This window comes from Phascolarctos cinereus, unplaced genomic scaffold, assembly GCF_003287225.1.
Source record: "Phascolarctos cinereus isolate Bilbo 61053 unplaced genomic scaffold, phaCin_HiC Scaffold_2;HRSCAF=192, whole genome shotgun sequence".
NCBI classification, from domain to species: Eukaryota; Metazoa; Chordata; class Mammalia; order Diprotodontia; family Phascolarctidae; genus Phascolarctos; species Phascolarctos cinereus.
In genome coordinates this window covers 207,654,502-207,681,070 of record NW_027555625.1, presented here as the reverse complement: position 1 = coordinate 207,681,070, position 26,569 = coordinate 207,654,502, and the positions used below count along the sequence as shown (strand labels likewise).

At 39.8% G+C, this 26,569-nt stretch overlaps 1 protein-coding gene across 1 annotated transcript in view; it reads right to left on the bottom strand.

Annotated features, from left to right (window-relative positions):
• The window catches only part of LOC110212636 (polycystin-1-like protein 2), a 98,380-nt gene that overhangs the window by 28,254 nt on the left and 43,557 nt on the right, over positions 1-26,569 (bottom strand). Inside the window, exons 18-23 of the mRNA XM_020992655.2 lie at positions 16,433-16,632; positions 14,709-14,923; positions 13,107-13,320; positions 5,975-6,203; positions 5,006-5,237; positions 3,572-3,668 (exon numbers count right to left, since the gene is read on the bottom strand). Of these exons, the coding sequence (XP_020848314.2) occupies positions 3,572-3,668; positions 5,006-5,237; positions 5,975-6,203; positions 13,107-13,320; positions 14,709-14,923; positions 16,433-16,632 (1,187 nt within the window). The remainder of the gene's footprint in view (positions 1-3,571; positions 3,669-5,005; positions 5,238-5,974; positions 6,204-13,106; positions 13,321-14,708; positions 14,924-16,432; positions 16,633-26,569) is intronic.

Below are 26,569 nucleotides of genomic sequence, written 5' to 3'. Positions count from 1 at the left end.
ATCTTGAGCTTTATAGTTAGGGAGCTGGCATCTTAGCCTTTGTGGAGAGACAATTATTTTAGGTTGGGCTCCTGTGGGAAAATTTTATCATTCTGCTTTCAGGCAAGGCTTCTGCCCAAGGGGATTGGAGAATCTTGGACGGGGTCCCGCCTCAAGCTCTACTCAAGGAAAGACCTGTCCCAGTCTCTAGGGCTGAGTAAAGCTCATTGGTCTTTGAATCAAGCAAAATGAGCTCTCAAGACAAAGGCCACATGCAAACTCAAAGGCTTCTGTTTACTCTGAAGTGTCCTTGGCTCTCACTGTGTCTTTCTGTTTTCTGAGAGGCTTTCATAGTGAACTATTAGTGATACAGGTTGGTCTTACCCAGACCAAGCTACTCAGCCAGTGTCCCAGACACAGTGTCTCACAGAGGGCTCTTGGGTCTATCACATGCCATGACTGGGCCTGCCTTGGGTCCAGAGGAAGTATGCCCATAGTGTTCTACATTCAGATTCAAACCTGCAGGTGGCAGGGAGTGGGAGTTGGGGTCTAGGAGGGGAGGGGTGTAATATGACCATTTTTTTCCTATATAAGTTTCTATGAGTATAAGATTCAATAAGACTATTATAGTAATCTTATGCCCATCAATGTACCCTGTGATCCAGTGACACTGACATCCTTCCTGTTCCTCAGGAAAAACACTCCATCTCCTCACTCCCAGACATTTCCCCTGGGTGTCCTTCATGCCTGGAACTCCCTCTCTCCTCATCTTCATCCCTTGGCTTCCCTGACTTCCTTTGATTCTCAATTGAAGCCTCACCTTCTGCAAGGAATCTTAAGACAATTTAATCTTAGTACCATTCCTCTGAGACTAACCCCTACTTAGCCTGTATATATCTAGTTTGTGCATTGTGGTTTGCATGTTGTTTCCCCATTAGATTATGAGCTCCTTAAGAGGAGGTTTTTGTTTGTTTGTTTTGGGTTTTTGCCTTTCATTTTCTCCCCACTGCTTAGTACAGGGCCTGCCTGACACATAGTAGGTGCTTAATAAATGCTAGGTGGTTGACGGCTAGTATGTCGTACATATATAGCACTCCATATGCAGTGTGGTACCATGGAAAGAACACAACCTTGGAGTCAGAACCTGAGAGTGAACCTCAACTGTGTCACTATCAGTGTAATCTCGCACAAGACACAATCTCCTTGGGCCTTAGTTTCTGCATCTATAAATGAAAGTGTTGGACTAGATCTTAATGGTGCCTTCTAGCTCTGTCTCAATAATCCTATGCTGTCCAAACCATTTCCTATCCTCTCACTTGAGAGTCATCATAACCTGGGAGGGAGGCAGGACACAGATTGTTACTCTACTGATGAGGGAGCTGAAGAACTCAGAGGTGCCCAAGGTCATACAGCTAGTCAGCCAGGCAACAAGCAGTCAGCAAGCATTTATTATTATTTATTGTTAATTAATTAACTAGTCAGTGGCAGACCCAGGACTTGAACTAGAGTCCTTTGACTCCAAATCCATTTCTCTTTTCCCCAGGCTCTGATGCATTCCTATAAGTGTCCAAGAGGAAAGACAATGCCTTCTCTTTTCTGATGTCTCTGCCTAAGCCAGAGACTGTTTTCACCTTTTTCTGTATCCCTAGCACTTAGGACAAGACCTAGAACTTAGTAAGCATTTAATAAATGCTTGTTGAGTAACTTTGCTAGGAAACATTAAGTGCTTCGTAACTACTGGGCTTCTAGATAATTCTGCCAGATCCTTCCTCCTCACATCTTGTTGAGGAGGAGGCTTACAGGTTCCAAAGAAGTGGTGTTGGGTCAGGGACTAGGAGAGTTCTATCCAGGAATAAGAGGGAAGTTCCAGGAAACCGTGAGGGCAGTAGGAATAGCAATTCTTCCTTCCCCCTTGCTAAAGCAATTCCACAGGAGCTGTTGAATTTCACACCTTTAAAGTCCAAGCAGACCTAAGTAAATATTTAATTCAGCAGCTTTCAAAGTGTGTCTGAGGACTCTTGTTTGTCCTGAAACCCTTTCAGCAGGCCTTTGAAGACAAAACTATCTATATAACAATACTAAGATGTTATTTGCCTATTAAAATATTCCTTCCTTGTCCAACTACATATTTGTATGAGGCCAAATTTTCCTTGTACACAGCCAAAACAATATATTGTAACAGACTGAATGTAGAAGCATCGGCCTCAACTCCCTGCAGAAGCAGATATGAGAATCCACCTATTTCCTATTAAGTCAGACCTCAAAGAGATTTGCAAAAATATACCACCACCACTGTTCTCACTAAATTTGTTTGTTTTGCAGAATTTAGTCAATTTAGTCATTTTTCATTAGCATTTTACTTACATTAAGATATAATTAGTTTATTGTTATTTGTAAATGAATTAAACAAATAGTATTGTTTTAGTTAGTTTTAAGAAATAATATTAATAATAAATAATATTAGGTTTTATTTCTAATGTGAATATCAGTAGATATGACAGTCATGAACAAAAGCTTTTTGAAGTCTTCAAAAAATTTTAAGAGCATAAAGGGATTCTGAGACCAAAATGTTTGATAACCACTGATTTAATCCAACCCCCCTCATTTTACAGAAAAGGAAACTGAGGCCTAGAGAGAGGAAGTGACGTGCCTAAGATCATTTAGGTAGTAAGCAGCATATTCTACATTCAAACTCAAGTCTTTCACTTGAAGACTTTATTGACAAATCTACTACCTTCTGAGGCAGCTCATTCCACTTTTGAACAGTTTTAATTATTAAAAGGGCAGCTAGGTGGTATAGTGGATAGAGCACTGGGATTAGAACCAGAAAGACTCATCTTCATGGGTTCAAATCTGACCTAACACACTTACTAGCTGTGTAATCCTGGGCAAGTCACTTAACCCTGTTTGCCTCAGTTCCCTCATCTGTAAAATGAACTGGAGAAGGAAATGGCAAGCCACTCCAGTTATCTTTGCCGATAAAAATCCAAATGGGGTCACAGAGAGTCAGATCCAACTTGAAAAAAGACTTAACAACATAGATCCTAAATCTGCCTCTCTACAACTCACATTCGCTGTTTCTAAATCTCTTCTCTGGAACAAAATAGAATAAGTGGAAAAAGAGCCGGGTTTGGAGTCAAGAGGACCTAGTCACTGATGTAACCTTAAACAAATTACCTAATCTCTCTGTACTTGAGTTCCCTCATTTGTAAAATGAGTGTGCTGGACTAGGTGACCCCTGAAGTTCCCTTTGTCCTTACATATATGACCTTGTGATACTATGATTATGAATCTAACCATATTATAGCAAGACAACTGAGGCTCAGATAGGCCAGTAAATTGCACGGTGTCACCCAACTTGGTGATGTTAGGACTAGAATCTAGCCTTGGAAGCACTTCACTTAACTGAGGAGTTATTTTGGTGAAGAAAAGTCTACTTCTGTTGAATGGACGAATATTCGCATAAGGCAAAGGAATGATTATTTCTTCTGATTCAGTCTGTGCAATAATAGGAGTAGGGAGGCAAAGTCTCTGCAAACTGCAGAATGAGGACTATACCCAGAGGAATTTTCATTATACTTCCATTAATTACCTGGGCCACATAGGTGTCCAGCTATAGGTGCTGAATAGTCTTCCTCTTGATCAACCTTCTTCAAGACTAGGGCAAAGAAGGCAGCAAATCCCAGGACCTGAAATTCAATTCAATTCAATAAGAATTAATAAAGTACCTAATATATGCCATGTACTATGCTAAGTGCTGGGGATAAAAAGATAAAAACAAAACTATCTGCCCTCAAGGAGCTTACTTTCTACTGAGGACTACCAGCTATTAATGCTAAGACTTACAGGACCCATTTTGCCTACACTGGCCCAGATATTGACTTCAGATCTCTTCTTCTCCTGTCCAATGTCTCTGCTGTGAGGGAGACACAGGGTCCTGCCACCTGGGTAATCTCCACATTCTCTTCATGGGAACTGGAGTATCCTAGCTTAACTATCTTATCCTGCCTGCATTTCCTTCTTCAAAATATTGGCAGAGGCCATTCTCCATGCCTGAAACATACTTCTTTTTCATCTCTGCCTCTAGAAATCTTTTCTTCCTTCAAGACCCAGATCAGGAGCTACTTTCTCCATGAAGGAGAACACTAATCCTCCCAGTTGAAAACGACCTCTCTCTCCTCAAATCTTCCTAGATGATTCGGTCTGGATTTATCCTTTGCTTCCATCATTCCTTACCTTGCATTAAACCTTTTTGAGTGCATATTATTTTCTCACAGTAGAATGTATGTGGCTTGAGGGTAGAGGACTTATGGATTTTTATTTTTGTTTTTTTTTTCATCATTGTATCTCTAGGATCTTGTACAAAGTAGGAGATTAAAAATACCTATTGATTGATTGATCTTAATAAATCTTTTGAAATACATTAAAGTGAACAAAGTAGAAGAAAACACCATACTTGCAGTTAAGAGGCAATGATGTGGGCAGACTTGGCCACTTAGATTGCTTAGATAAATAGAGAGCCACCTGCTATAATCTTTTAGGTAAGATGGAGGCTCCCAGGTCTTAGCATCTGCTTTGCCACTGAGTCCTAAGATCCACTGGGTCTTAACATTTGTCCTCTAGACCCCATGAGCATTGCCATCTGACCTGCTGGGGTACCCTAAGGACTCCTGGGCCTTGCTATCCTCCCTGTATCTGAACCCTCCTATATGTGTTGTCTCTTCAATTAGAATGTGAGTCCCTTGAAAGCAAGGACTCTTCCACTTCTCTCTTTGTATCCCAAGAGCTTATTAATAAATGCTCAACATTTTCAATTCACTTTTCATTCATTCATTGACTCCAAGAGAAACAGTTATGAGAGAATGGTACTGAAAAGGTGGCTTTGAGACATTTCAGTGATGTTATACTGGTGTTTGTCTTCTCAGGAAACACAATGACCCAACATGGCAACTGACCTAACTTGAACCCATTCAAGTCGGTGGCAGGAAGTGGAAGCTAAGCCCTGGGAGACTGTAGGGAACATTACCTTCAGGGGTTGGGTGATGAAAACACTTTCCACAAATGACACTGCCATGGAAAGAAGCCATCTGATGGAGTTGTCTTTCCCGTAGTGCAGCCCATACAGCATGGTGAAGAAGGCTGCAACACCACTGGTGCTCAAGATAAGCAGCCAGCCAATGAGGGCAAACCACCAGGGCAGGCCAGGGCCAGTAGAGCCTTGCTTGCTGGACCTGACGATGCTCACTGTGGGCTGGACTCTAAGGAGGGGAAAAAAGAGAAGGAGAAGTGAGAGGACAGCAAGGAGGGAATGGACAACCCAGAGTTGGGGAACTCTGGGGAAAATTCTACTTTGTCCTTAGAGACAGATATAAGGCCTATCAATTAGTTGAGTAGGACTATTTCTGGGAATTGTTAAACCCAGGGTGATATCTTCATTTTAAAAGGCCCTTGGTCTAAAAGTGAATTTGGTTTTTATCATAATGAGTGAGGGGAATTATTTTTAGTCTGTTTCCAGGTTCTCTCTCCTTGTAGAGCTGGGGTGGGCAGTTTCTATTCTATCACCACTCTTCCAAAAAGCCCTGTAGCATCCAGAGCAAGCCTTCAGATTCAAGATACCTAAAGGAAGGCTTAGGTGATCCCTGAGAAATTAAGGACTAGAGGATGGCCTTCCTTCCTGGAAAGGAGCCAAAGGAGTTGGTTAACTGACTCTTTTCTCAGGCTGCAGAGGTCTGGATGTCATTGTCAGTGAGATGTAGAAGTCTTACTGAGAGACAAAGAAGTCTTACTTTTTTTGGAATCTTCCTCTCAGGGGGACTAAGAGAGTGGGGTTGGCAGAGATGTGGGGGGTGAATCTGACTAAATGTGACCAGCAGTGCTTCCCAAAAGGGCCACCTCCTCCCTCTCTGCAGTAGCTACCAGCTGGGCCAGGCTAGGTCAGGTGGGAGGTAGGTTCCATGCCGACTCCTAAGGCAGAATTGGCCTGATCCAAGGTTACCTCATACTGAGTGGTCCTTGGGAACTATCCTGGTTTCCCAGAAGGCTTTTCAGGGTCTTGACCTGCACCATTGCTTGAGCGTGGTTCTTAGGATCCTGGAAACCTTGAGGCCCCAGCAGTTCAAGTTCTTTCTGTACGTGTTGAAGATGCAGATAGAGATAATGACTGTAATCATTGCTCTGGAGCCAATTCTTCATCTCCTTCTTGATTCTGGGGATTCTGGTTTGCTCTGGGTAACAAAGAGTAGGTGGACAAACATAAAAAGGAAATTGCTCTTATTGTCCCCTAATACTCCAAACTCCCTGCTACCTCAAGGACTAACTCTGAATATAGGATACCATGGGGATACTGCTTCCTTGGCCTCAGGACTGGATTGATAATAGGATATAGTCAGAGCTTTCTATAGAATGGTTGGGCACATTGGCTGGGTTGGTTGGTCTGGGCAGGACTAAGCTGTAATGCAGGAGTGAGGGGCAAGAAACAATCTAAGGGTCAGAGAAAGCCAAAGGGAAAACATCACCAGGCAATAATAGTAGAGGTTGGGGGTGGGGAATAGGTGTCGCAGAGACAGAATTTACATGTTCAAGGTACAGAAATATGGGTTAACAAAGTAGGAGCCATCATTATCCAAAGGCTCAGGCAGGGGTCTGAGGAACCAGATATTCAAGTAAGTTTGAGTTAATATACAATGGATCTCCAAATTTAACTGCTTTGGCATAAGGATTGGACCTCTGTACTTTTAAGGTCTGGAATTAGGGGCTAAACCCACCCCCTTGATGTTATGTGTAGAAACTTTAGCAGTGGGCAGCTCCCCACCAAGGTTGTTTTTCCTTGAATTGGACTTTGGTGAGCTGGGAGGGTCAGAGTAGAAGACTGAGGGTAATTGAGGTGTAGAAACACAAGAGAGGTTGGGGGAGGAAGAGAGGAGTGACTCCTTTTTGACAATTAAGCAGACAGGAATCTGGGCTTTTTTTTTCTGTTACTTCTCGACTGCCATGATATGAAAGTTCAGAGGTCAGAAGCATCCCTTTGAAGGTTTCTAGGGCTGCATTCTTGAAGCTCTTATTTTCATAGATTTAAAGCTGGAATTTGAAATCAGAAGACTTGGGTTTGAATCCTAGTTCTGTCACTTCATAGGACCGTAGACTTAGTGGTGGAAGGGACTTTGGAGGTCAACTAGTCAAGTCCACTCATTTTACTGATCAGGAAACTAAGACCAGAGGTTAAGGGACTTGCCCAAGCACACACCTGAGTTTTGGAGCTGTGGTTAAAATTGAGTTCTTGTAGACTCTAGATTCCAGTACTCTGTCCACTACACCATACTGCCTTGGACAAGTCCCTTAGCCTCTCTAGACCTCTGTTTCCTCATCTGTGAAATGAAGGAATTGGACTAAACAAACTATATATTTCTTTCTAAATTTATGATCCTATGACCTCATATAAGGCTGATTCCTTTCTCAAAAACATACATATATATATATATATATATGTGTGTGTATATATATATATATATATACACACACCCACATTAAGAGAGGGAGTGGATCTGTGATTTAGTTGAGGACATTCTTGCTACCAGTTCAGGTCAGCACCTTTTCTGCAACTTATAGTCTTAAAGAATTGCCTAGAACAAATGAGAAAGAAGTTAAGTGACTCACCCAGGGTCACATAGCCATTACGTGTTAGAGGAGGGACTTGAAGCCAGGTCTTCCTGGTTCTGAGGTCATCTCTCTATCCACTATATTATACTGCCTCTCACAGAGCTATAATATGAGTATATCTATATTTATATTTATACCACACACATATGTGTATGTATAATATAACATACATACATATTTAGCCATTTGCCAACCAAAGCAGCTTTGCAAAAATGCGTGTGCATCCAAGAAGTTTATAATTTTCAAAGTCTTTTTTACATTTATATGTTACACTAAATGCCAGAATCAGGACCCAAAATAAAATCTTGACAGAGTAGAATAAAGAACCAAATTTATTAAGATAGAATTTAGTAAAGATAAATGTAAAATCTTATACTTGGAATAAAAAAAATTAACTTTACAAGTATAAGAAAGGGAAAGCAACAGTTCCTACGAAAAAGATCTGGGTGTCTTAGTGAACTACAAGCTCAATATAAATCAACAATGTGTAAAACTAACTGGACCTCAGGCTACATTCAGAGAAGCATAGAGGTAATGGTCCTCTGTATTCTTTGCTGATTAAACCATGTCTGAAATACTGTGTTCAGTTCTAAGCACCGAATTTTAGGAAGGATGTTGATAAACTGGAAGGTTCAGAGAATGGCAGCTAGGGTACTATTAAAGTTTGAGTTTAAATTCTGTGGGGATAGGCTGGAACTAGGCATGGAGAAGAAAAGATTCATTAAGGACATGATAACTGTCTTCAGATATCTAAAGAGCAGTTATGTGGAGGAGGGAATAGAATTCTGTTTGGCCTGAAAGAATGGAATTAGGATGAATGGTTAGATGACACAAAGAGGCAAATTTATATTTGTCTTAAGGAAAAATTTTCTAGCCATTAGAATGACGCCGAAGTAGAAAGATTAGCTTTTGGAGATAGCGCATTACCTTTCATGGAGGTCTTTAAGCCAAAGCTAGAAGACAGTTTTTAAGGTATGTTATAGTGGGACTGCTTTTTGAGGTATAGGTCATATTAAGTGTCTTTTCTGTTTTGAAATTCTGATATGTACTCACTCTACCCCTGAGATGAGCAGGAATAATCCCTATTTTACAACAGAGAAAACAGTCTCATCCTCCAAAAGGGTAGCTTTCTTAGCCTGCTTCCCTTAGGAGGCCCACAGATGCAATGAAAATGAAAGCATCATTCTTTATCCTTTACCCCAGGGACACATAGGCTCTTCTGGACCCTATAGGATGCAAAGCCCTTTAAAGTTGGTCCTGTAAGTCTGCTGTTTGGAATGTGTGTATTTTCTCATGCAATAATATTTCATGGGAAAAAAATTTTCAGAGGTGGTAGAAAGATTTTCAGGATGGTCCCCTAAACCTGTGTGGTTCACATTATCACATATACACAGGCAATACCACAGAACTTCAAAATTGGAAGGGAGGGGTAAAAACTTGGCATAATGATGTACATATTGAAGGCATGGCTTTTCATAGGACCATTACAGATAACGGCTGTCCCCTTGCCATGGCCTAAAGATCATTAGTCCTGAGGCTCTGGCAACATTCCAAGTTTTATTCTTTCCACTGCCCTTCCTTGTTCTGTTTTGGAGGTACCACCTGCTGCTTCAATTGAGGTGGGAAGGGAAAAGTGCCACCCTCATGTCCTGCCCATGTTGCCACATGACCCCCTCCATACTGCCCCCTTATATATATGTTAAAATGCACCAAATCCAAGGCCAATTTTGCATTGCTGGCCAGTCTCATTCTTCTGCAGAGCTCCCTTTAAGTCCTGCGGCAGTTGCAATGGACTGGGACCTCAGGTCATTGCTTAGCAGGCCTGGTCCTTGATTCTCTCAAGTTTCCTTTTTGAAACTGTAATTTCTTTTCTTCCAGATTGTCCTTCACTTCTGTTGCATTCCCAAGCAGTTATTCTTTCTTTTGTTTCTGTGGTGAAACTTAGCACCATGGATTCAAGTTTTTCTATTCTATCAATTATTTCAGTTGTGCAAGCCATAAATTCTGTGTTCACAATTCTCATTTCTTTTTTAAGAAGGAAAGGGATAAAGGCTGCATAAAGTGGGACTTTGGCAGCAAAAAGCTGGATTTTGTCTCTGGCAGCAAAAGTGGGATTCAGCCCCCAGAGGCATAGTTCTGTGATCTTTTGGGAATCCACAGGTTCCTCTACCTCATCAAGGCATCAATTCATTTTCATTGATTCACTGAAATATTTATTCATACGTGTCTGGGATCTTTTAGCTGACTTGAAGGCCACATTCCCTTCTGTAATTAATATCTTCCTGTTGGTTTATCTGCTTATGTTCAAGATCTTCGATTTTCCTCCTTCTGAGATCTTTGGTCATTTCAGTCTTTTTTCCTTATTTCCCCCTAATGCTCACTTTCTCATTCCTTTCCCTCAAGGCTGAACCTCAAAGCTGGTTCAGCTTCTTCCTATGCTGGGCAATTCATATTTCACCAGCCTCACTCAGCCAAAAGTGACTTGGAGTAGGGGGAGGGAGGGAGGGAGGGAGGGAGGGAGGGAAGGAAGGGTCAGAACTACCACCAGCTGGATGCTGGGCTCTTTCCCTCAGGCATAAGGGGTGCCACACAGCCATACAGATGTCTGTTGCCCCTGCCCCTTTGTTCCTCACTTCTCTGACTGAGCTCTATTGAAGTACAGAGTGCTACCACACTGCTGTCCTAGCCAGAGCAAGCTTCTGACTTTGGTTTTCCTAAGCTCTAGGAAGTGTAGAGTTGTTTATGCAGTCCTGTCCGCTGGGAAGGGGTATGGGAGTCCTGAGGGATTGAGTTAGGGACTTGCCTTCTTTGCTGTTAGTTCACTGTGTTTTTACCTTGTTTGGGTCATTGGTGTTTTAGACCATAGACAAAGATGAAAGTGCTTTATCACTTCTACATAATTCCTACTTTGGAGAGGTTTGAGAGGTCAGAGAAAATGTCTTCCATCTTCTTGGTCGCATGACCAAAACCACAATTTGGAGTCTAAGCTTTTCAAAACAGGTGGGAGAAGGAGCTCTAACCATAGTGGTAGGAGATGGAGTGTCAGCCAAGGCAAAAGAGGGGACCATTTGTTTTTATGGGCTATGAATATGTAGATTGGGGGACTGCCAATATACTGAATTCTATGAAGAAAGTAGATTATAAAAACCAATCTGCCTATATGGCATAGTTTTAAGAGGCTTGGATTTAGAATTTGAAATCCTGAGTTCAAATCCCAGTTCTGTTTTGAGCAGGCAATCTAGAAAATGAATTGGATGACATCGAAGATCCCTTTCCAGTATCATTCTCTGATCACCCATCTACACAACATCCCTTCTTTTTTCCTGGAAGTTTGCTAACAAGCCATCATAAGTTTTCCTGGTCTAAAAGCTGACCACAATCTCCCAATCTGATGACCAGAATCTGAGTCATTCCAAACAGTTCCCTTGGACTCATCCCCAGCGAGTAAATAATTATATTTTCAAATTTGCTATGTGGACATTTGTTATTTGCACCAGGCTATCAGATCTGGGTGATAACTAGTGCCTTGGACAGCCTTGTGGAGTGTCTTCTGTCTATAAGATTGACTTCCCTTGGAAGAAAAACAAGTGGGGAGGGGGCATAGGCCTTTTTTTTTCCTTCTTTTAAGATCACTTTCAGCAGAGAAACAAAAACTAGCTTGGAACCTCGTCCTTTTCTATACTTTCCTCCCTGTTTTATTTTTAACTTCCTACAGAATCAGAATCTCCAAGATGGAAAGGATTTCACAATTAATCTAATCCAACCAATACCTGAAAAAAAAAATCTGTTCAGCACTTATGACAAGTGATTGGTTGTCTAGCACCCACTCAAAGACCTCCAGTGACAGGTAATTTACTACCTCTTGAGGAAACCTATTCTACATTGAAATGGTTCTAATTGCTATCAAGTTTTACCTCATACAGAGCCTCAATCTTCTGGTTTGCAGCTCCTACTAGTTAGGCGTTTCTAGTTCTGCCCTTTGGGACCAAGATAAAAAGCTAACATCTTTCCTTTGTACCTGTCATTCTTTTACATTTACTCCATTCCTACCTTCAGAGAAACAAAACCTGGATTCTGTACATCTTCTCAATCTTCCCTCCTCTGTCTTGAGATTTATGTTCAGCTCTTCTTTGGCCTTACTCCATTTAGTACCATTGCCCCCCACTCTTCTGTTGCTTCTGGAAATTGTTAGGCAATCTCTCTCACTGTACCATGCTTGCTTTCCAGGGAGACTAGACCTATCCCTATGTGTGACAGAATGGCACACCCCAAATCCCAAGAAAAGCAATATGTTCTCTGTTGGAGTCTCAGATATACATTTCACAAATACCTACTGAGTACCCAATATTTACTGGAAGTCCCTGGGATAGCATGACAGAAGTCTGGCATACAACACCTAAACCAATCTTTTCATCTTAATTTCATTCTCTTCCCTTTATGTGCAGTGGTATGGGACAAAGTCCTGTTAGGCCTTTGTTGGCTGTATCTACATACAAAAAAGGCCAAGAATGGGGTAAGCAGGTAGCAACTACATTGACCTTACCCCCTGGTGTTTGCCCACAGAACAAAACTGGAAAGGATAAGGGTGGCAGGAAAAAAAAGAGGATATCTCCATCCTCACCCTTAGGTCTGCCTTGGAGCGGACAGGCCAACTTGGGAACTGCTATGGTAATATTGGTGCAAAAGCCTGGACTTCCTGGTCCTGAAAGCAATAGCAATGGAAAAGAGGAGACAAATATAAGACACATCTGGCAGGAAAAATTAGAGTTGATTTGATGACTGACTTGTTATTGGGGAGGAAGAGAGAGGAGTCAAGTGACAATCTTTGAGCCTGGATGGCAAGGCTGGTGCTGCTATTGACAGAAATCCTGTAGAAGAAATCTGGGAGAAGGTATTGATAAATGATAAAGTTTGTTTTGGACCTGTTGAGTTTGAGAAGCTGGTTAGACACATAAGTGAAGATATCTAGCAGCCAGCTATTGATATGAGACTAGAGCTTGGGAGAGTAGACACACAAGAGCTTAGAGGATGAAGACCTTGGGATCAAGAGGAGTGGGAAAGGAGTTAGCTTTGGCAAAGAGAAAGGATATCTTTTCTTCTGACGTGGAAAGAAAGAAGCAGGAAATGGATGTGGTATAGAAAAAAAAATCTGTGACTGTGGTAAATGTGTGACTTAAAAGTGTTTGGGTAGAAGAGTTTGGTGGGGAAGGAAAGCGAGGGTGCAGGCACTGAATGGCCTTAATCTTCTCAGTAAATTAGGAAGTAAGGTCATCTGATGAAAGCAAGAGAGGCAAGGTGGCACTTGGGGCCTTGAAGGCTGTGAACAAGTCTGGACCGAGCCACTGTTCAGAAGCTGAAAGGGAAGCAACAAGAGATGCTTCTGCCTTATTCCAAAAAGAATGTAAGTTTGGAGATCACATCTAATAGCTGGTCACAGAAGCTACAACAGACTTACTCTTCTTGCAACTTACCTTTTAAGTTGACAGACCTAAGTGTGATGATGGAGACATCTTTTTTCCTGCCCTCCTCATTAAAATCCTTCCCAGTTTTGTTCTGTCGGCAAATGATCTCCTCTATTAAAGCCAATAGTTTATTGATATCCATTGATTTCCCCAGATCTGAGCCTGAAGCAGGTGATGAAGTCTTCAGAGTTTTAAGCAGTGAGTTGACAATTCTCCAAATATCCTGCAAGTTGAAAAAACAAAAACACTGCTCTTCTACAGGGACTTGAGGTCAGTCCTATATGGCCTTATACTCCCTTGTAGTGACAGAAGGGTGATGACAGTAGCTGCCATTTATATAGTGCTTACTATGTGCCAGGCACTGTGCTAAGTGCTTTACAATTATTATCTCACCTGGTCCTCACAACAACCTTGGGAGGTAGCTGCTTTTATTACCCCTCATTTTACACATGAGGAAATTGAGGCAAAAAGAGATTATGTGACTTTCCTGGGGTTGCATACTATTAGGTATCTAAGATCGGATTTGAATGCAGGCCTTCCTGACTTCAAATCCAATGCTCTACCCATTATATCACATTGTAGCACACTGGATGGGCTTGTCATACTTAACAGTATATGGGACATTGCACAAAAAAATTCGATTTTACCCTCAAGTATTAGAATGTTTGCAAGGATTATAAAAGCATGTAACTAAAAAAAAATCAAATGATGGTCTGGCTTTTGGGGGTGCTCTCTGTTGGTATCTTTACTTTCTTTTTTATGCTGGGTATAAGGACCTCCAAAATCAGCAGTGGTTTGGGACCCTCAGGATTCCTGCAAGGCAACAACATATCAACAGAATCAGGAAGGGAGGGAGTTGATCTTTGTGGCAGGAAGGCAGAAGCTGACATCAATAACCCTAGAAAGGGCTATAACCCGTGAAGTATCCTAGAGACGTTTATAAAAGCATAGCCAGTCCAGGCTTCAGGGCTAACGTTTCTAAACTGATGCCCATAGTGCAGAATTACGTCATCAGGAGGAAGAACAAGAGATATGAGATTTCACCACGGCCAGTTTTGCTCTGGGGAGTTTGTTTACCTGGGTCTGTTTTTGTATCCTTATCTCTGTAGTGTGTCTGTCTTACACAGCATTGTGGACAGAACACTGTCTGAAGTCAGGAAAACCTAGATTCAAATTTGACTTAGCTGTGCGACCCTGGAAAGTCACTTAACCTCTGTCTGCCTCGGTTTCATCAACTGTAAAACAGGGATAATACCAGCACCTACCTCATAGGGTTGTTGTGAGTATTAAACAAGATAATATTTATAGAGTGCTTAGCATAGAGCCTCGCACATAAGCGAGGCTTGTTCCTTTCCCTCTTCCCTTAAGGAGTGGCTGGAAGTTCTCTTGTTCTCATTCTTCTCTATATTATATGGGCCTGCTTGTGAAATAGCAGCCCAGAAGTCTGGTAATCAACAGCCTCAGATAGTGAGAGAAGCTGGCACCTTTGTTGGCCAAATGTATTACCTATTTGCCCCATGCAACGATTCCTCTTCTTTCAAAATTATATTAAAACCCAGTCAGAGGGGATCTGTTCTTTTTAATCCCAGAACGTAAAGAGCAAAAACTTGCCTTTGTTACAGTCTCAGAGGTGAGGAAGGCTTCCTGTGCAGCCTCTGGGGAGGGAGAGAGCTGTGGGGATACAGGACCTTTCCTAGTGTTCTCCTCTTTGGGTGACCGAGGCCGTGTGTTCCGGAAGATCTGAACAATAAGTAGGTTGATGGGGAACATAAGGAGGGAACTTTCCAAACCAATCATCACTTCCTGCCAAGTGAATTCAATTTTACCTGAGTAGTCAAAAGAATGTCAATTAGTCAATTAGCATTTATTAAGCACATAGCAGGTATTGTGCTAAGTAAGCACCGGGGATACAAAGAAATGCAAAAAAATAGTCCCTGGAAGGAAAGTAGAAAATTGGGGGGAGGGAAATTTATAGTTTTTTTAGATAAAGGTCTCGTATCTCAAATACATAGAGAATTTTGTCAAATTTATAAGAATATGAGTCATTCTCCAAATGATAAATGATCAAAGGATATGAACAGGCAGTTTTTTGATGAAGAAACCAAAACTATATAGAGTCATATGAAAAAATGCTCTGAATCATTATTGATTAGAGAAATGCAAATTAAAACAACTTTGAGATATCATCTCCTACCTATCAGATTGGCTAAAATGATAGAAGGGGAAAATAACAAGTGCTGGGGGGGATGTGGAAAAATTGGGATACTGATACACTGTTGGTGGAATTGAGGACTGATTCAACCATTTTCGAGAACAATCTAGAGTTATGCCCACAGAGTTATAAAACTGTATATACCCTTTGACCCAGCAATACCACTATTAGGGTTGTTTCCCAAGATGATCAGGAAAAGAAAGGAAAAGAAACTATATATTGTAAAAATATTTATAGCAGCTCTCTTTGTGGTGGAAAAGAACTGGAAATTGAAGGGATGCCCATCAACTGGAGAATGGCTAAACAAATTGTGGTATATGATTGAGATGGAATACTACTGTGCTATAAGAAATGATGAGCTGGTTGATTTTAGAAGAAACATGGCAAGGCTTGTACGAAATAATGAAGAGTGAAATAAGCAGAATTTTGTATATAGTAACAGCAGTATTGTTTGAAGAACAACTGTAAACAACTAAGTTATTTTGAATATTATAAATACTCAACTCAAGTACAAAGGAAGATGCTATCTCCAGAAAAAGAACCTATAAATAGAAGTATGTTTAGTAGGATTTTACATGTATCTATCTATAGCTATATATATTTGTGTCAAACGGTGGCCTTCTCTGGTGTGGGATGGAGAGGAAGGGAGATAGTTTGGAACTTAAAGTGTAACAAAAATAAAATAAAATAACAGTCCCTGTTCTCAAAATGTCAGTCCAGTGAGGAGCTCATAGGTTAAAAGCAAGAGTAAGCTAAAGTCTAGTGTCTAAGCAACCAATATAGTGTTTTCTCATTGCTATTCTTTGCTCTGCCCTGCCCCTTTATTGCAAGTATCTTCCTCTAAAATTACCTCTCATTTACACTGAATATATCTATATGTATATAGTTGTTTGCATATTCTCTCCCCAATTAGAATGTGAACTTCTTGAGGGCTGGAACCATGTTCCTGCCTTTTCTTTGTATCTCCAGCAATTAGCACAATGTCTGGCATGTAATAAGTGCTTAATTAATGCTTGTTGATGATGCTAATAATGGTTGATAATGAGAAAACAGACAAAACTGATAGCAATGTTGGCATCTTGACCATCCTCTGGCCCATAGCCCCTATTCAGGCAGGAATTACCCAAGTCCATTTTCTGTTCAGCTGGATCTTTGGGAACCCCCCAAAACATGATGCTGGTCAGCATGGTGCAGAGGAGCAGAGAGAAGCAACAGGACACTCTCTGAACTCTTGTAAATGAGCTTCGAGGGGAGCGGCTGAAAATTGAATACCAAATGTGTCCATCCTGGAAACCCTTAGAGGTCTTCATGAAAAACAGGTGGCTGTAAGGAAGGAGGTGGAAAAGAAGTTTGAAGGAAAAAGGAAAGAGAGAAAAGAGGGAGGGAGGAAAAGAAGAAATCATTTCTGGCCCTTGACTAAAACCCCTTGCCCATTTTCACATGAGACGTTGACCAGTGTGTCTTCCCAGTAAACCTCATCAGTGTTCTTTCTGTTTTAATATACAAGCAAATGACCATAAAACATAAACAACAGATGCTGAAGATTGAGCATGCAGGAACAGAGCTTAGTATTGGGGTCATATAAGATAGCCAGCCCAGTTCATCTGACCTAGAAGACCCATGGCTGCTATTGTGTTGTCTGGTAACTGGGCATGAATCTCATTAATAGCAAGTCACATAAATGACTGCGACCAACACAGCTTTACCCAGACAGACTGTACTTGTTATCTTTCTATTCTTACTTTGTTAGTTTCCCAGTGTCTATAATTAGTGTCAATGTGGATAGTTTTTTCCATACCACCATCATCCTCATCAACATGCACATTCTATCTGATACTCACATATGTACTGGAACTTATTATCCAGTCATAGGGTCACACACTATGAGAGGTGAAAAAGACCCTAGATGTCTTCTGATCAAGTGGTGTCCAAAGTGGGGATCTTGGTTCCCTGGGAGGAAGGGCTTGACCCCAAGAAGCATTTGATCAGCTAATTAGAGGTTAGGAAGATGGGTCACATCATGGGGCTTATCTCAAATACAACTACACCTACTCTTATTCCCCAACAGTCCTCTAGTCCGTCTTCTCCACAGGCTGTGACAATTCCCAACCTCCCGAATTTGAAAACCATAGTCATCCTTCAGGGAAGTTATTACCCAATTGTTAACTGGGTACCCACAGCAGCTACTGTTACAATGGCGCTATTGAAAAAACTCCCCTCCCCCCAAAACCTCCCCCTTGCCCTAGAGATGACCTGGTGGCTATAGCAGGTACCCCTCTGAGGGTGGGCTCTGTACTCTAGGACAGAATAAGAATTCCACCTCACCTGCCCCGTGTTCATTTTGGGTGGGACAGAGTGAATCACATAAGATGAACAGGCAAGGATGATTTGTGATCTGTATTGCAGATCTCATTACATTATCTTCACCCCCAAACCACTACTCTTTGAAATTTCTCAATTTCTACAGAGGACACTACAATCACCCAGGCCTGCACCCTTGGTATCATTCTTGGCTCCTTATTCTCACTCAATCCACATAGCCAATCAATTGCCAAACCATATTCTTTTAATTTCTACAATTCATATATGTCCCCTTCTTTTAAATCACATAGCTAGGGTTCTAGCTCAGACCCTAATCATTTGCCCCCGTGTACAACAATAGCCTTTTAACTGCTTTTCTGCTTTGAATCTGTCTCCAATCCTATTTCTCCTCCACACAATTGCCAAAATGATTTCCCTAAAGTTCATGTCTCTTTATGTCACTCTCTTCTTCAATAAACTCTAGTGGCTCCCTATTGACTCTAGGATAAAATGTTTATTTTATCCTTTTTAAATTGCCATTTTTATGTACTATAATGGACGTGATTTTTACTATGGTCATACCTGTATACAATTTGTAAATAAGTAAATATACACATATTAGAAGTGCATGCTCAAATTTTTTTTGCCGATAGAGTACACCATCTGAAAACTCTGGAGACCATTGATCTAGTCTTGCTCCCTCATTTTACAGATGAGAAGACTCAGCCCCAGAGAACTAGTTCAAGATCATGTAGTTAACTGTTCTCACCCCCAGTTGCTAGTGCCTTTCCCTCTGAAATCACTTTCCAAATACTCCAACCTAGATTTTTGGAGTCTTTTGACTCAGTGTTCTCTCCACTCTATTAAACTCCCTCATGAGAAGTTCTTGTCATGGTGCATGTAGAGCTGGACTTAGAGCCAGGACTATAAATTGCTACTGCATGCTGGTCTGCATTGGTAGAGAGATTTTCACGTCTAGAGTTCCTTATATCAATAAAATCACAGGTCTAGTTTAACCAAATCAACCAACCTCCAACCAAGTTCCTCCTAATAACCCAAGTTCTCTTGCCCCTAGGTTTTCCCTCCTTTTGTTGATGAGGTTTGTTCAACAAGCCCTCCCACCAGACAAGCCTTTTATGCTTGTTCCACTCAGGTGCCTTCAGGGATCTTCTCGCATGCTAGGGCTCCCAAGTGCTAGAGAGCTCGAAGAAGTAGGAATTCTGGACAGTGAAGCTGAGGACTTCGCAATGCTCACAACATAATTTTGAGGAGGGGGAAGTGCCCAGGACAGAGGAGGGTAGAATAATCCAGGCATCTTGGGAGTCAGGAGGCACAGGGACTGGAGTGAAGAGGAAAATGAATAGTACAATTTATTATTTAGTGGCTCTCCTGAGCCACTTTTACCCTGAGTCAGTTCTGAGCACAATATGATTTCAGCATCCAGCAGAAGATACCCCTTTGCCCCTTTCTTTTATTGGATAAACTTCCTCTCTTGGCAAGCCAAAGTCTTCCTTTCAAGGGGAGAGATACACATCAGAAAATGTAAACATGGGGAGAAAGCCCAGGCTGGGTAGATGAGTAAATTTTAGCACAAGTGTCAATGATGGTATCAGCTATCTGGTGGGGTGATAGGGTCAGGACAGTACTGGGAACTTGAAGCAGGAAGGCAATGAGATAAACATGGAAAATAAACTTTCTGGATGTGTATGACCTTGCTTTAGGGGGTATCCAAGCAAGTGACCACCCTCTAGTTCAGGTTCCTATCACCTCTCTCCCAGATTGCTTATTAGAACATTTTCTAATTGGTCTCTTCCTGCAATGGCTAATCCAGCCTTCCTACAACTTTCCAAACAATTTTCCAAAGGCTTAGTCTAACCATGTTACACCCCTTCTCACAAAGCTTCAATGGCCGCCCTTTGCCTATAAAGATAAACACAAATTCCTTGGCCTGACACTCAAGGTCCTCTACAATCTGGTTCCAAAATAACTTTTCAGAGTCATTTTGCATTATATCCCTTAGTCATTCTGTTTTGGCTAAACTGAACTACCACCTGTTCTCAGAACTCAGTGTGCTGTTCACACCCTCTGTCCCTATCTCTTGTTTATTGAGATTCCTCTCTTTCTTCAAGGCCCATCTTGGGAGCCATGTATTTTATTTAGGACTCCCTGATCTCCCCAATTGGAAATGTTTTCCCCTGCCTTGATAATTTTAAAACATTTTTTAACATTTTTACTTAGAGTTTTGATTTCCAAATTCTATCCCTCCCTCCTTCCCATCCCTCCTCCCTGAGCAGGTAAGATATAAGTTATACACATGAAATTATGTAAAGCATTTCCATATTAGTCATTTTACATAAGAAAACTCAAATAAAAGAAAAAAATGAAAGAAAAAAAGTGAAAAAATAGCATGCTTCAGAGATGGGAAGAAAATTTGGAACTCAAAATCTTATGGAAGTGAAAATTGAAAACTAAAAATAAATAAATACTTTTTGGAAAATTTCATTTCTCTGCTCAATAGTGATTTAGAGCATTTTTTCATATAGCTATAGATAGCTTTGATTTCTTCTTCTGAAAATTGCCTGCTTATATCCTTTGACCATTTATCAATTGGAGAATGACTTGAATTTTTATAAATTTGACTCAGTTCTCTATATATTTGAGAATTTAGGTCTCTTTATTAGAGATACTTGTTGCAAATTTACTCCCTCCAACCCAGTTTTCTGCTTTCCTTATAATTTTGGTTGCATTGGTTTTGTTTGTGCAAAAATTTTTTAATTTTATATAATCAAAATTATCTATTTTACATTTTGTAATTCTCTCTATATTTTCTTTGGCCCTAAATTCTTCCCTTATCTATAAATCTGACAAGTAAACTATTCCATGCCCTATTAATTTGCTTTTGGTATGACCTTTTAGGTGCAAATCATGCACACATTTTGACCATATCTTGGTATGTTGTGTGAGATGTTGGTTTATACCTAGTGTCTGCTATACCATTTTCCAGTTTGCCCAACAGTTTTTGTCAAATAATGACTTTTTGTTCCAAAAACTTGGATCTTTGGGTTTATCATACACTAGATTACTATGGTCATTTACTATCATGTAATTTGTACCTAATCTATTCTACTGATATGCTACTCTATTTCTTAGCCAGTACTAGATTGTTTTGATAATTATTGCTTTAAAAACAATTTGAGATCTGGTATGGATAGACCACCTTCTTTCGAATTTTTTTTCATTGATTCCCTTGATATCATTGAACTTTTGTTCTTCCAGATGAATTTTGTTATTATTTTTTCTAGCTCTGTAAAATAATTTTTGATAGCTTGATTGATATGGCACTGAATAAATAGATTAATTTAGGTAGAATTGTCATTTTTATTATATTGGCTCAGCCTACCCATGAGCAATTAATATTTTTCCAATTATTTAGATCTGATTTTATTTATGTGAAAAGTATTTTATAGCTTATAGAACCCAGTTCCTGGGTTTGTCTTGGCAGGTGGACTCTCAAGTATTTTATATTGTCTACAGTTATTTCAAATGAAATTTCTTTTTCTATCTCTTACTGCTGGACTTTGTTGATAATATATAGAAACGTTGATGATGTACATGGGTTTATTTTGTATCCTGAAACTTTGATAAAGTTGTTAATAATTTCAAGTAGTTTTTAGTTCATTTTCTAAGTATAACATCATATCATCTGCCAAGTGATAGTTTTGTTTCCTCATTGTCTATTCTAATTCCTTTAATTTCTTTTTCTTCTCTTATTGCTATAGCTAACATTTCTAGTGCAATATTAAATAATAGAGGTGATAAGGGGCATCCTTGCTTCACCCCAATTGTACTAGGAAGGCTTCTAGCTTATCCCCGTTACAGATAATGCTTGCTGATGGTTTTAGATAAGTATTATTTACCATTTCAAGGTAAGCTCCATTTATTCCTATGCTCTCTAGTGTTTTTAATAGGAATGAGTGCTATATTTTGTCAAAGGCTTTTTCTGTATCTATTGAGATAATCATATTATTTCTGTTGGTTTTGTTATTGATATGGTCAATTATGCTAATAGTTTTCCTAATATTGAACCAGCTCTGCATTCCTGGTATAAATCCCACCTGCTCATAATGTATAATCCTTGTGATACATTGCTGTAATCTCTTTTCTAATGTTTTATTTAAAATTTTTGCATCAATATTCATTATGGAAATTGGTCTATAATTTCCTTTTTTTTTGTTTTGGATCTTCCTGGTTTGGGTATCAGCACCATATTTCTGTCATAAAGGAATCTGGTAGGACTCCTTCTTTGCCTATTTTTCCAAATAGTTTATATAGCATTGAGATTAATTGTTCTTTAAATGTTGGGTAGAATTTGCTTGTGAATCTATCTGGTCCTGGAGTTTTTTTTCCTTAGGAAGTCCACTGATGGTTTGTTCAATTTCTTTTTCTAAGATTAGGTTATTTAATTATTTTATTTCTTCTGCTGTTAATCTGGATAATTTATATTTTTGTAGATGTTCATCCATTTAATTTCGATCGTCAAATTTATTGGCATATAATTGGGCAAAATAGCTCTTAACAATTGTCCTAATTTCCTCTTCACTGGTGGTGATTTTACCCCTTTCATTTTTGATACTAATAGTTTGGTTTTCTTCTTTCCTTTTTTAAATCAAAATAACCAATGGTTTATTTATTTTATTGTTTTTTCCCATAAAATCAGCTTCTAGCTTTATTTATTAGTTCAATAGTTTTTCTATTTTTAGTTTTATTAATCTTTCCTTTGATTTTCAGGATTTCCAATTTGGTGTTTAATTGGAGATTTTTACTTTGTTCTTTTTCTAGTTTTTTTGGTTATGTGCCCAATTCATTGACTTTTTCTCTATTTTATTGATGTAAGCAATTAGAGATATAAATTTTCCCCTAAGTACCTCTTTGGCTGCATTCTATACATTCTGGCAGGTTGTCTCATTGTTGTCATTTTCTTTAATGAAATTATCTATTGTTTCTATGATTTGTTCTTGGAACCACTTGTTTTTTAGGATTAGATTATTTAAGTTCCAATTAATTTTTAATCTCTCTATTATCCATTATTGAATGTAGTTTTTATTGCATTATGATCTGAAAAGGCTGCATTTACTATTTCTGCTTTCCTGCTTTTGGTTGTGAGGATTTTATGTCCTAATACATGGTCAATTTTTGTGTACATGCCATGTACTGCTGAGAAAAAAGGTATATTCCTTTCTATTCCCTTTCAATTTTCTCCAGAGATCTATCACATCTAACGTTTCCAGAATTTGATTCACCTCCTTAACTTCTTTCTTGTTTATTGTTTGGTTATATTTGATCTAGTTCTGAGAGGGGAAAGTTGAGGTCCCCCAGTAGTATAGTTTTATTATCTATTTCCTCCTGTAACTCATTTCATCTTCTCCTTCAGAAATTTAGATGCTATACCATTTGGTGCATATATGTATACTATTGATATGACTTTATTGTTTATGGTACCTTTCAGCAAGATATAGCTTCCTTCTTTATCTCTTTTAATTAGATCTATTTTTGATTTTGCTTTGTCTGAGATCATGATTGCTATCCCTACTTTCTTTGCTTCAGCTGAAGCATAATAGATTCTGCTCCATCCTCTTACCTTCACCCTGTGTGTATCTCTCTACTTCAAATATGTTTCTTATAAACAACACATTATAGGATTCTGGTTTTTAATCCATTCTGCAAGGCACTTCTGTTTTATGGGAGAGTTCATCCCATTCATATTTATAGTTATGATAACTGTATATTCCCCTCCATGCTATTTTTCCCTTGTTTATCCCTCTCTCTTCTACCCCTCACCCTTTCCCTCCTCACAAGTGTTTTACTTCTGATGACTACCTTCCCCAATATTCTCTCCCTTTTATTACTTCCTCCTCCCCCTTCTATAGCCAATTTTGTTGAGAGCAAGGTTTAAGCTTTGCCTGCTACCCTTGCCCTCTTCCTTGCCATCCTAATAGTTTTTTCATGCCTCTCTTATGTAGGATAATTTACCCCATTCAATCTCCCCCCTCCTTATTTTTCCAGGGCAATTTTCTTTCTCACCCCTTTATTTTGTTTTCTGGGATATCATCCCATCAAAGTCACCTCATAGCTACACCCTCTGTCTACATATACTCCTTCTAACTGCTCTTATAGTAACAAAGTTGTTAAGAGTTACAAATATCTTGCCATATAGAAATAGAAACAGTTTAAGTTCATTGAATTTCTTATGTTTTCTCTTTCTTATTTCTTTTTTACCTTTTTATGTTTCCCTTGAATCTTGTATTTGAAGGTCAAATTTCTTTTTCAGTGCTGGTCTTTTAATTAGAAATGCTTGAAAGTCCTCTATTTTGTTAAATATACGTTTTTCCCTAAAAGATTTTATTTGGTTTTGCTGAGTAGGTGATTCTTGATTGTAACCCTAATTCCTTTGCCTTCTGGTATATCATATTCCAAGCCCTGTGGTTCTTTAATGTAGAAACTGCCTAATCCTATGTAATCTTGACTGTAGTTCCACAATATTTGAATTGGGTTTCTTTTGGCTATTTCCAATACTTTCTCCTTGATCTGTGAGCTCAGGAATTTGGCTATAATGTTCCTGGGAGTTTTCATTTTGGGATCTCTTTCAGGTGGTGATCAATGGATTCTTTCAATTTCTATTTTGGTTCTAATATATCAAGCCAGTTTTCTTTGACAATTTTGCGAAAGATGTTGTCCAAGCTTTTTTTTTTTTTTGATCATGGCTTTCAGGTAGTCCAATAATTCTTATATTTATCTCTCCTGGATCTATTTTCTAGGTCAGTTGTTTTTCCAATTAGAAATTTCACATTTTCTTCTATTTTTTCCCTTTTTTTGATTATGTTTCATTGTATCTTGATGTCTCATAGAGTCATTCATTTCCATTTGTTCACTCTAATTTTTAAGGAATTATTTTCTTCAGTGAGCTTTTTTTTTCTTTTTGGTGAGGCAATTGGGGTTAAGTGACTTGCCCATGGTCATACAGCTAGTAAGTGTCAAGTGTCTGAGGCAGGATTTGAACTCAGGTCCTCCTGACGCCAAGGCCAGAGCTATATTCACTGTGCCACCTAGCTGACCCATTCAGTGAGGTTTTTGTACTCCTTTTTCCATTTGGCCAATTCTATTTTTCAGGGAGCTATTTTCCTCAGTAAATTTTTTATATCTTTCTGATGCTATTGACTCTTTTTTCATGATTCTCTTGCATTACTCTCATTTCTTTTCCAAATTTTTCTTTTGCATTTCTAATTTGCTTTTTAAAAATCCTTTTAAAGCTCTTCTAGAATTCATTTTGGGCCTGAGACAAATGATATTTTTCTTTGAGGCTTCACATGTAGCCATTTATGCCTTAATCCTCCCTATCACCACAGTAACTTTCTATAGTCAAGGTTTTTGTTTTGTTTTTGCTCATTTTTTTCCTGTCTTTTTTGTGACTTGGTGTCTTTCTGTGAGAATGTGGGCTCTAGTCCTACAGTATCCCAAGCTTTTTGTGCTGGGGCTCTGGATCTTACTGCTGGCTTTCACTGGGCTTCAGGGCTTAGCTGCTTGCTTTCTCTGGAGGGTAGGCTTCCCTTCTGGCTTGTACTGGGAGGTGGAACCTCCATTAGCCTCCCCTGGGTGTAGGGTTTAGCTGCTGGCCTGTCCCAGGGGTGGGACCTTGCTGCTGGGTTGCTATGGAAACAGTATCTCTCTGCTGGTAGGCGACAGGGGAAGGTCTGGATGCTGGGCAGCCCCAAGGATAGAGTTTTACTACTGGATCAGCAATGGGGTCAAGGCCTCACTGGTGGTTTGTGCTGGGGTGGAGTCATTGGAGTGGGGCCTTGCTGTGCTGTGCAAACTGCTCACTTGCCTAGGGGGCTGCTGGTTTGCAAGAGGGCAGGGCCTCCTTGGTGGATTGCCCCAGGCTTGGAGCCTTGCTGTAGGCCTCCTGCTGTGAGGCTGGCTGCTACTGCTGCTCTTGGACCAAGCTCCCTTCCTACCCCAGTGAGACAGACCTTTCCTGCTGTGCTGGTAAACTGCTTCCCTGCTCCTAGATCAATTCTGAGGCAGTTTTCTAGTTGTTTGGAGGGGAATTTGGGAGGGCCTTAAAGGTTTCCTTCCTCACTCTGCCATGTTGGCACCAGAGGTCTGCCTAGGTATTTTTAAAGCAATTTTCCTGATCTCTCCTCTGCTCCCATCATTACTTAGGTTGTATCCTATTTTTCAACGGACAAGTCTTATTCCCTCTACGACTCCCACAAAACCCCCCAACTGATTGTCAACTTTTGGACAGCAGGGTCCACAGCAAGGTCATCTTTGTATCCCCAGGTCAGTGCCTGCCATACAATAGCTGTTTAATAAATGTTTGTTGAATTGAATGGTATCCAGAGTACCTTCCCTTCTGCAGTGCATGTTCTTTGCTCTTTAGGCTGGCATTTAGCCCAACTGCCTTTCCAGACTGATTTCACATTATGTACCTGCAAAATACTCTTACTTCCTATTTCCCTCTCCCAGCTTTTGTCCATTCTGGTCTCTTCTGCCCTCTTTCCTCCCCTGCGCCCTCTACTCTCTGTCTACCCAATTCCCATTCACACTTAATGCGTGGTTTCTGATATATCACAGGATCTCATCCTCCTTGGATCTACTACATGGTTTGGCCATTTATCTGATCCCATGAATTCTTATATTTTGTTGATGTGGCCAGCTGATTTTTATTGCCTTTTTTTTTTGCATACAAGAAACCCTACAAGAAAACTGGATTGAGTTTGTGCTTAGAGATATCTCTTTTTGCATTTTCCTGGCATTTAAAGTTTTAAAAAGTCTATTAATTAGCAACTGTGTCTAAAAGTTTTTCTTTAAGGTACCCCAACACTGTATGATCCTAATCAACTCATTTAACCTCTGTGGGATTCAGCTTTCTCATTTGTAAAAGAAGGGGTTGGACTAG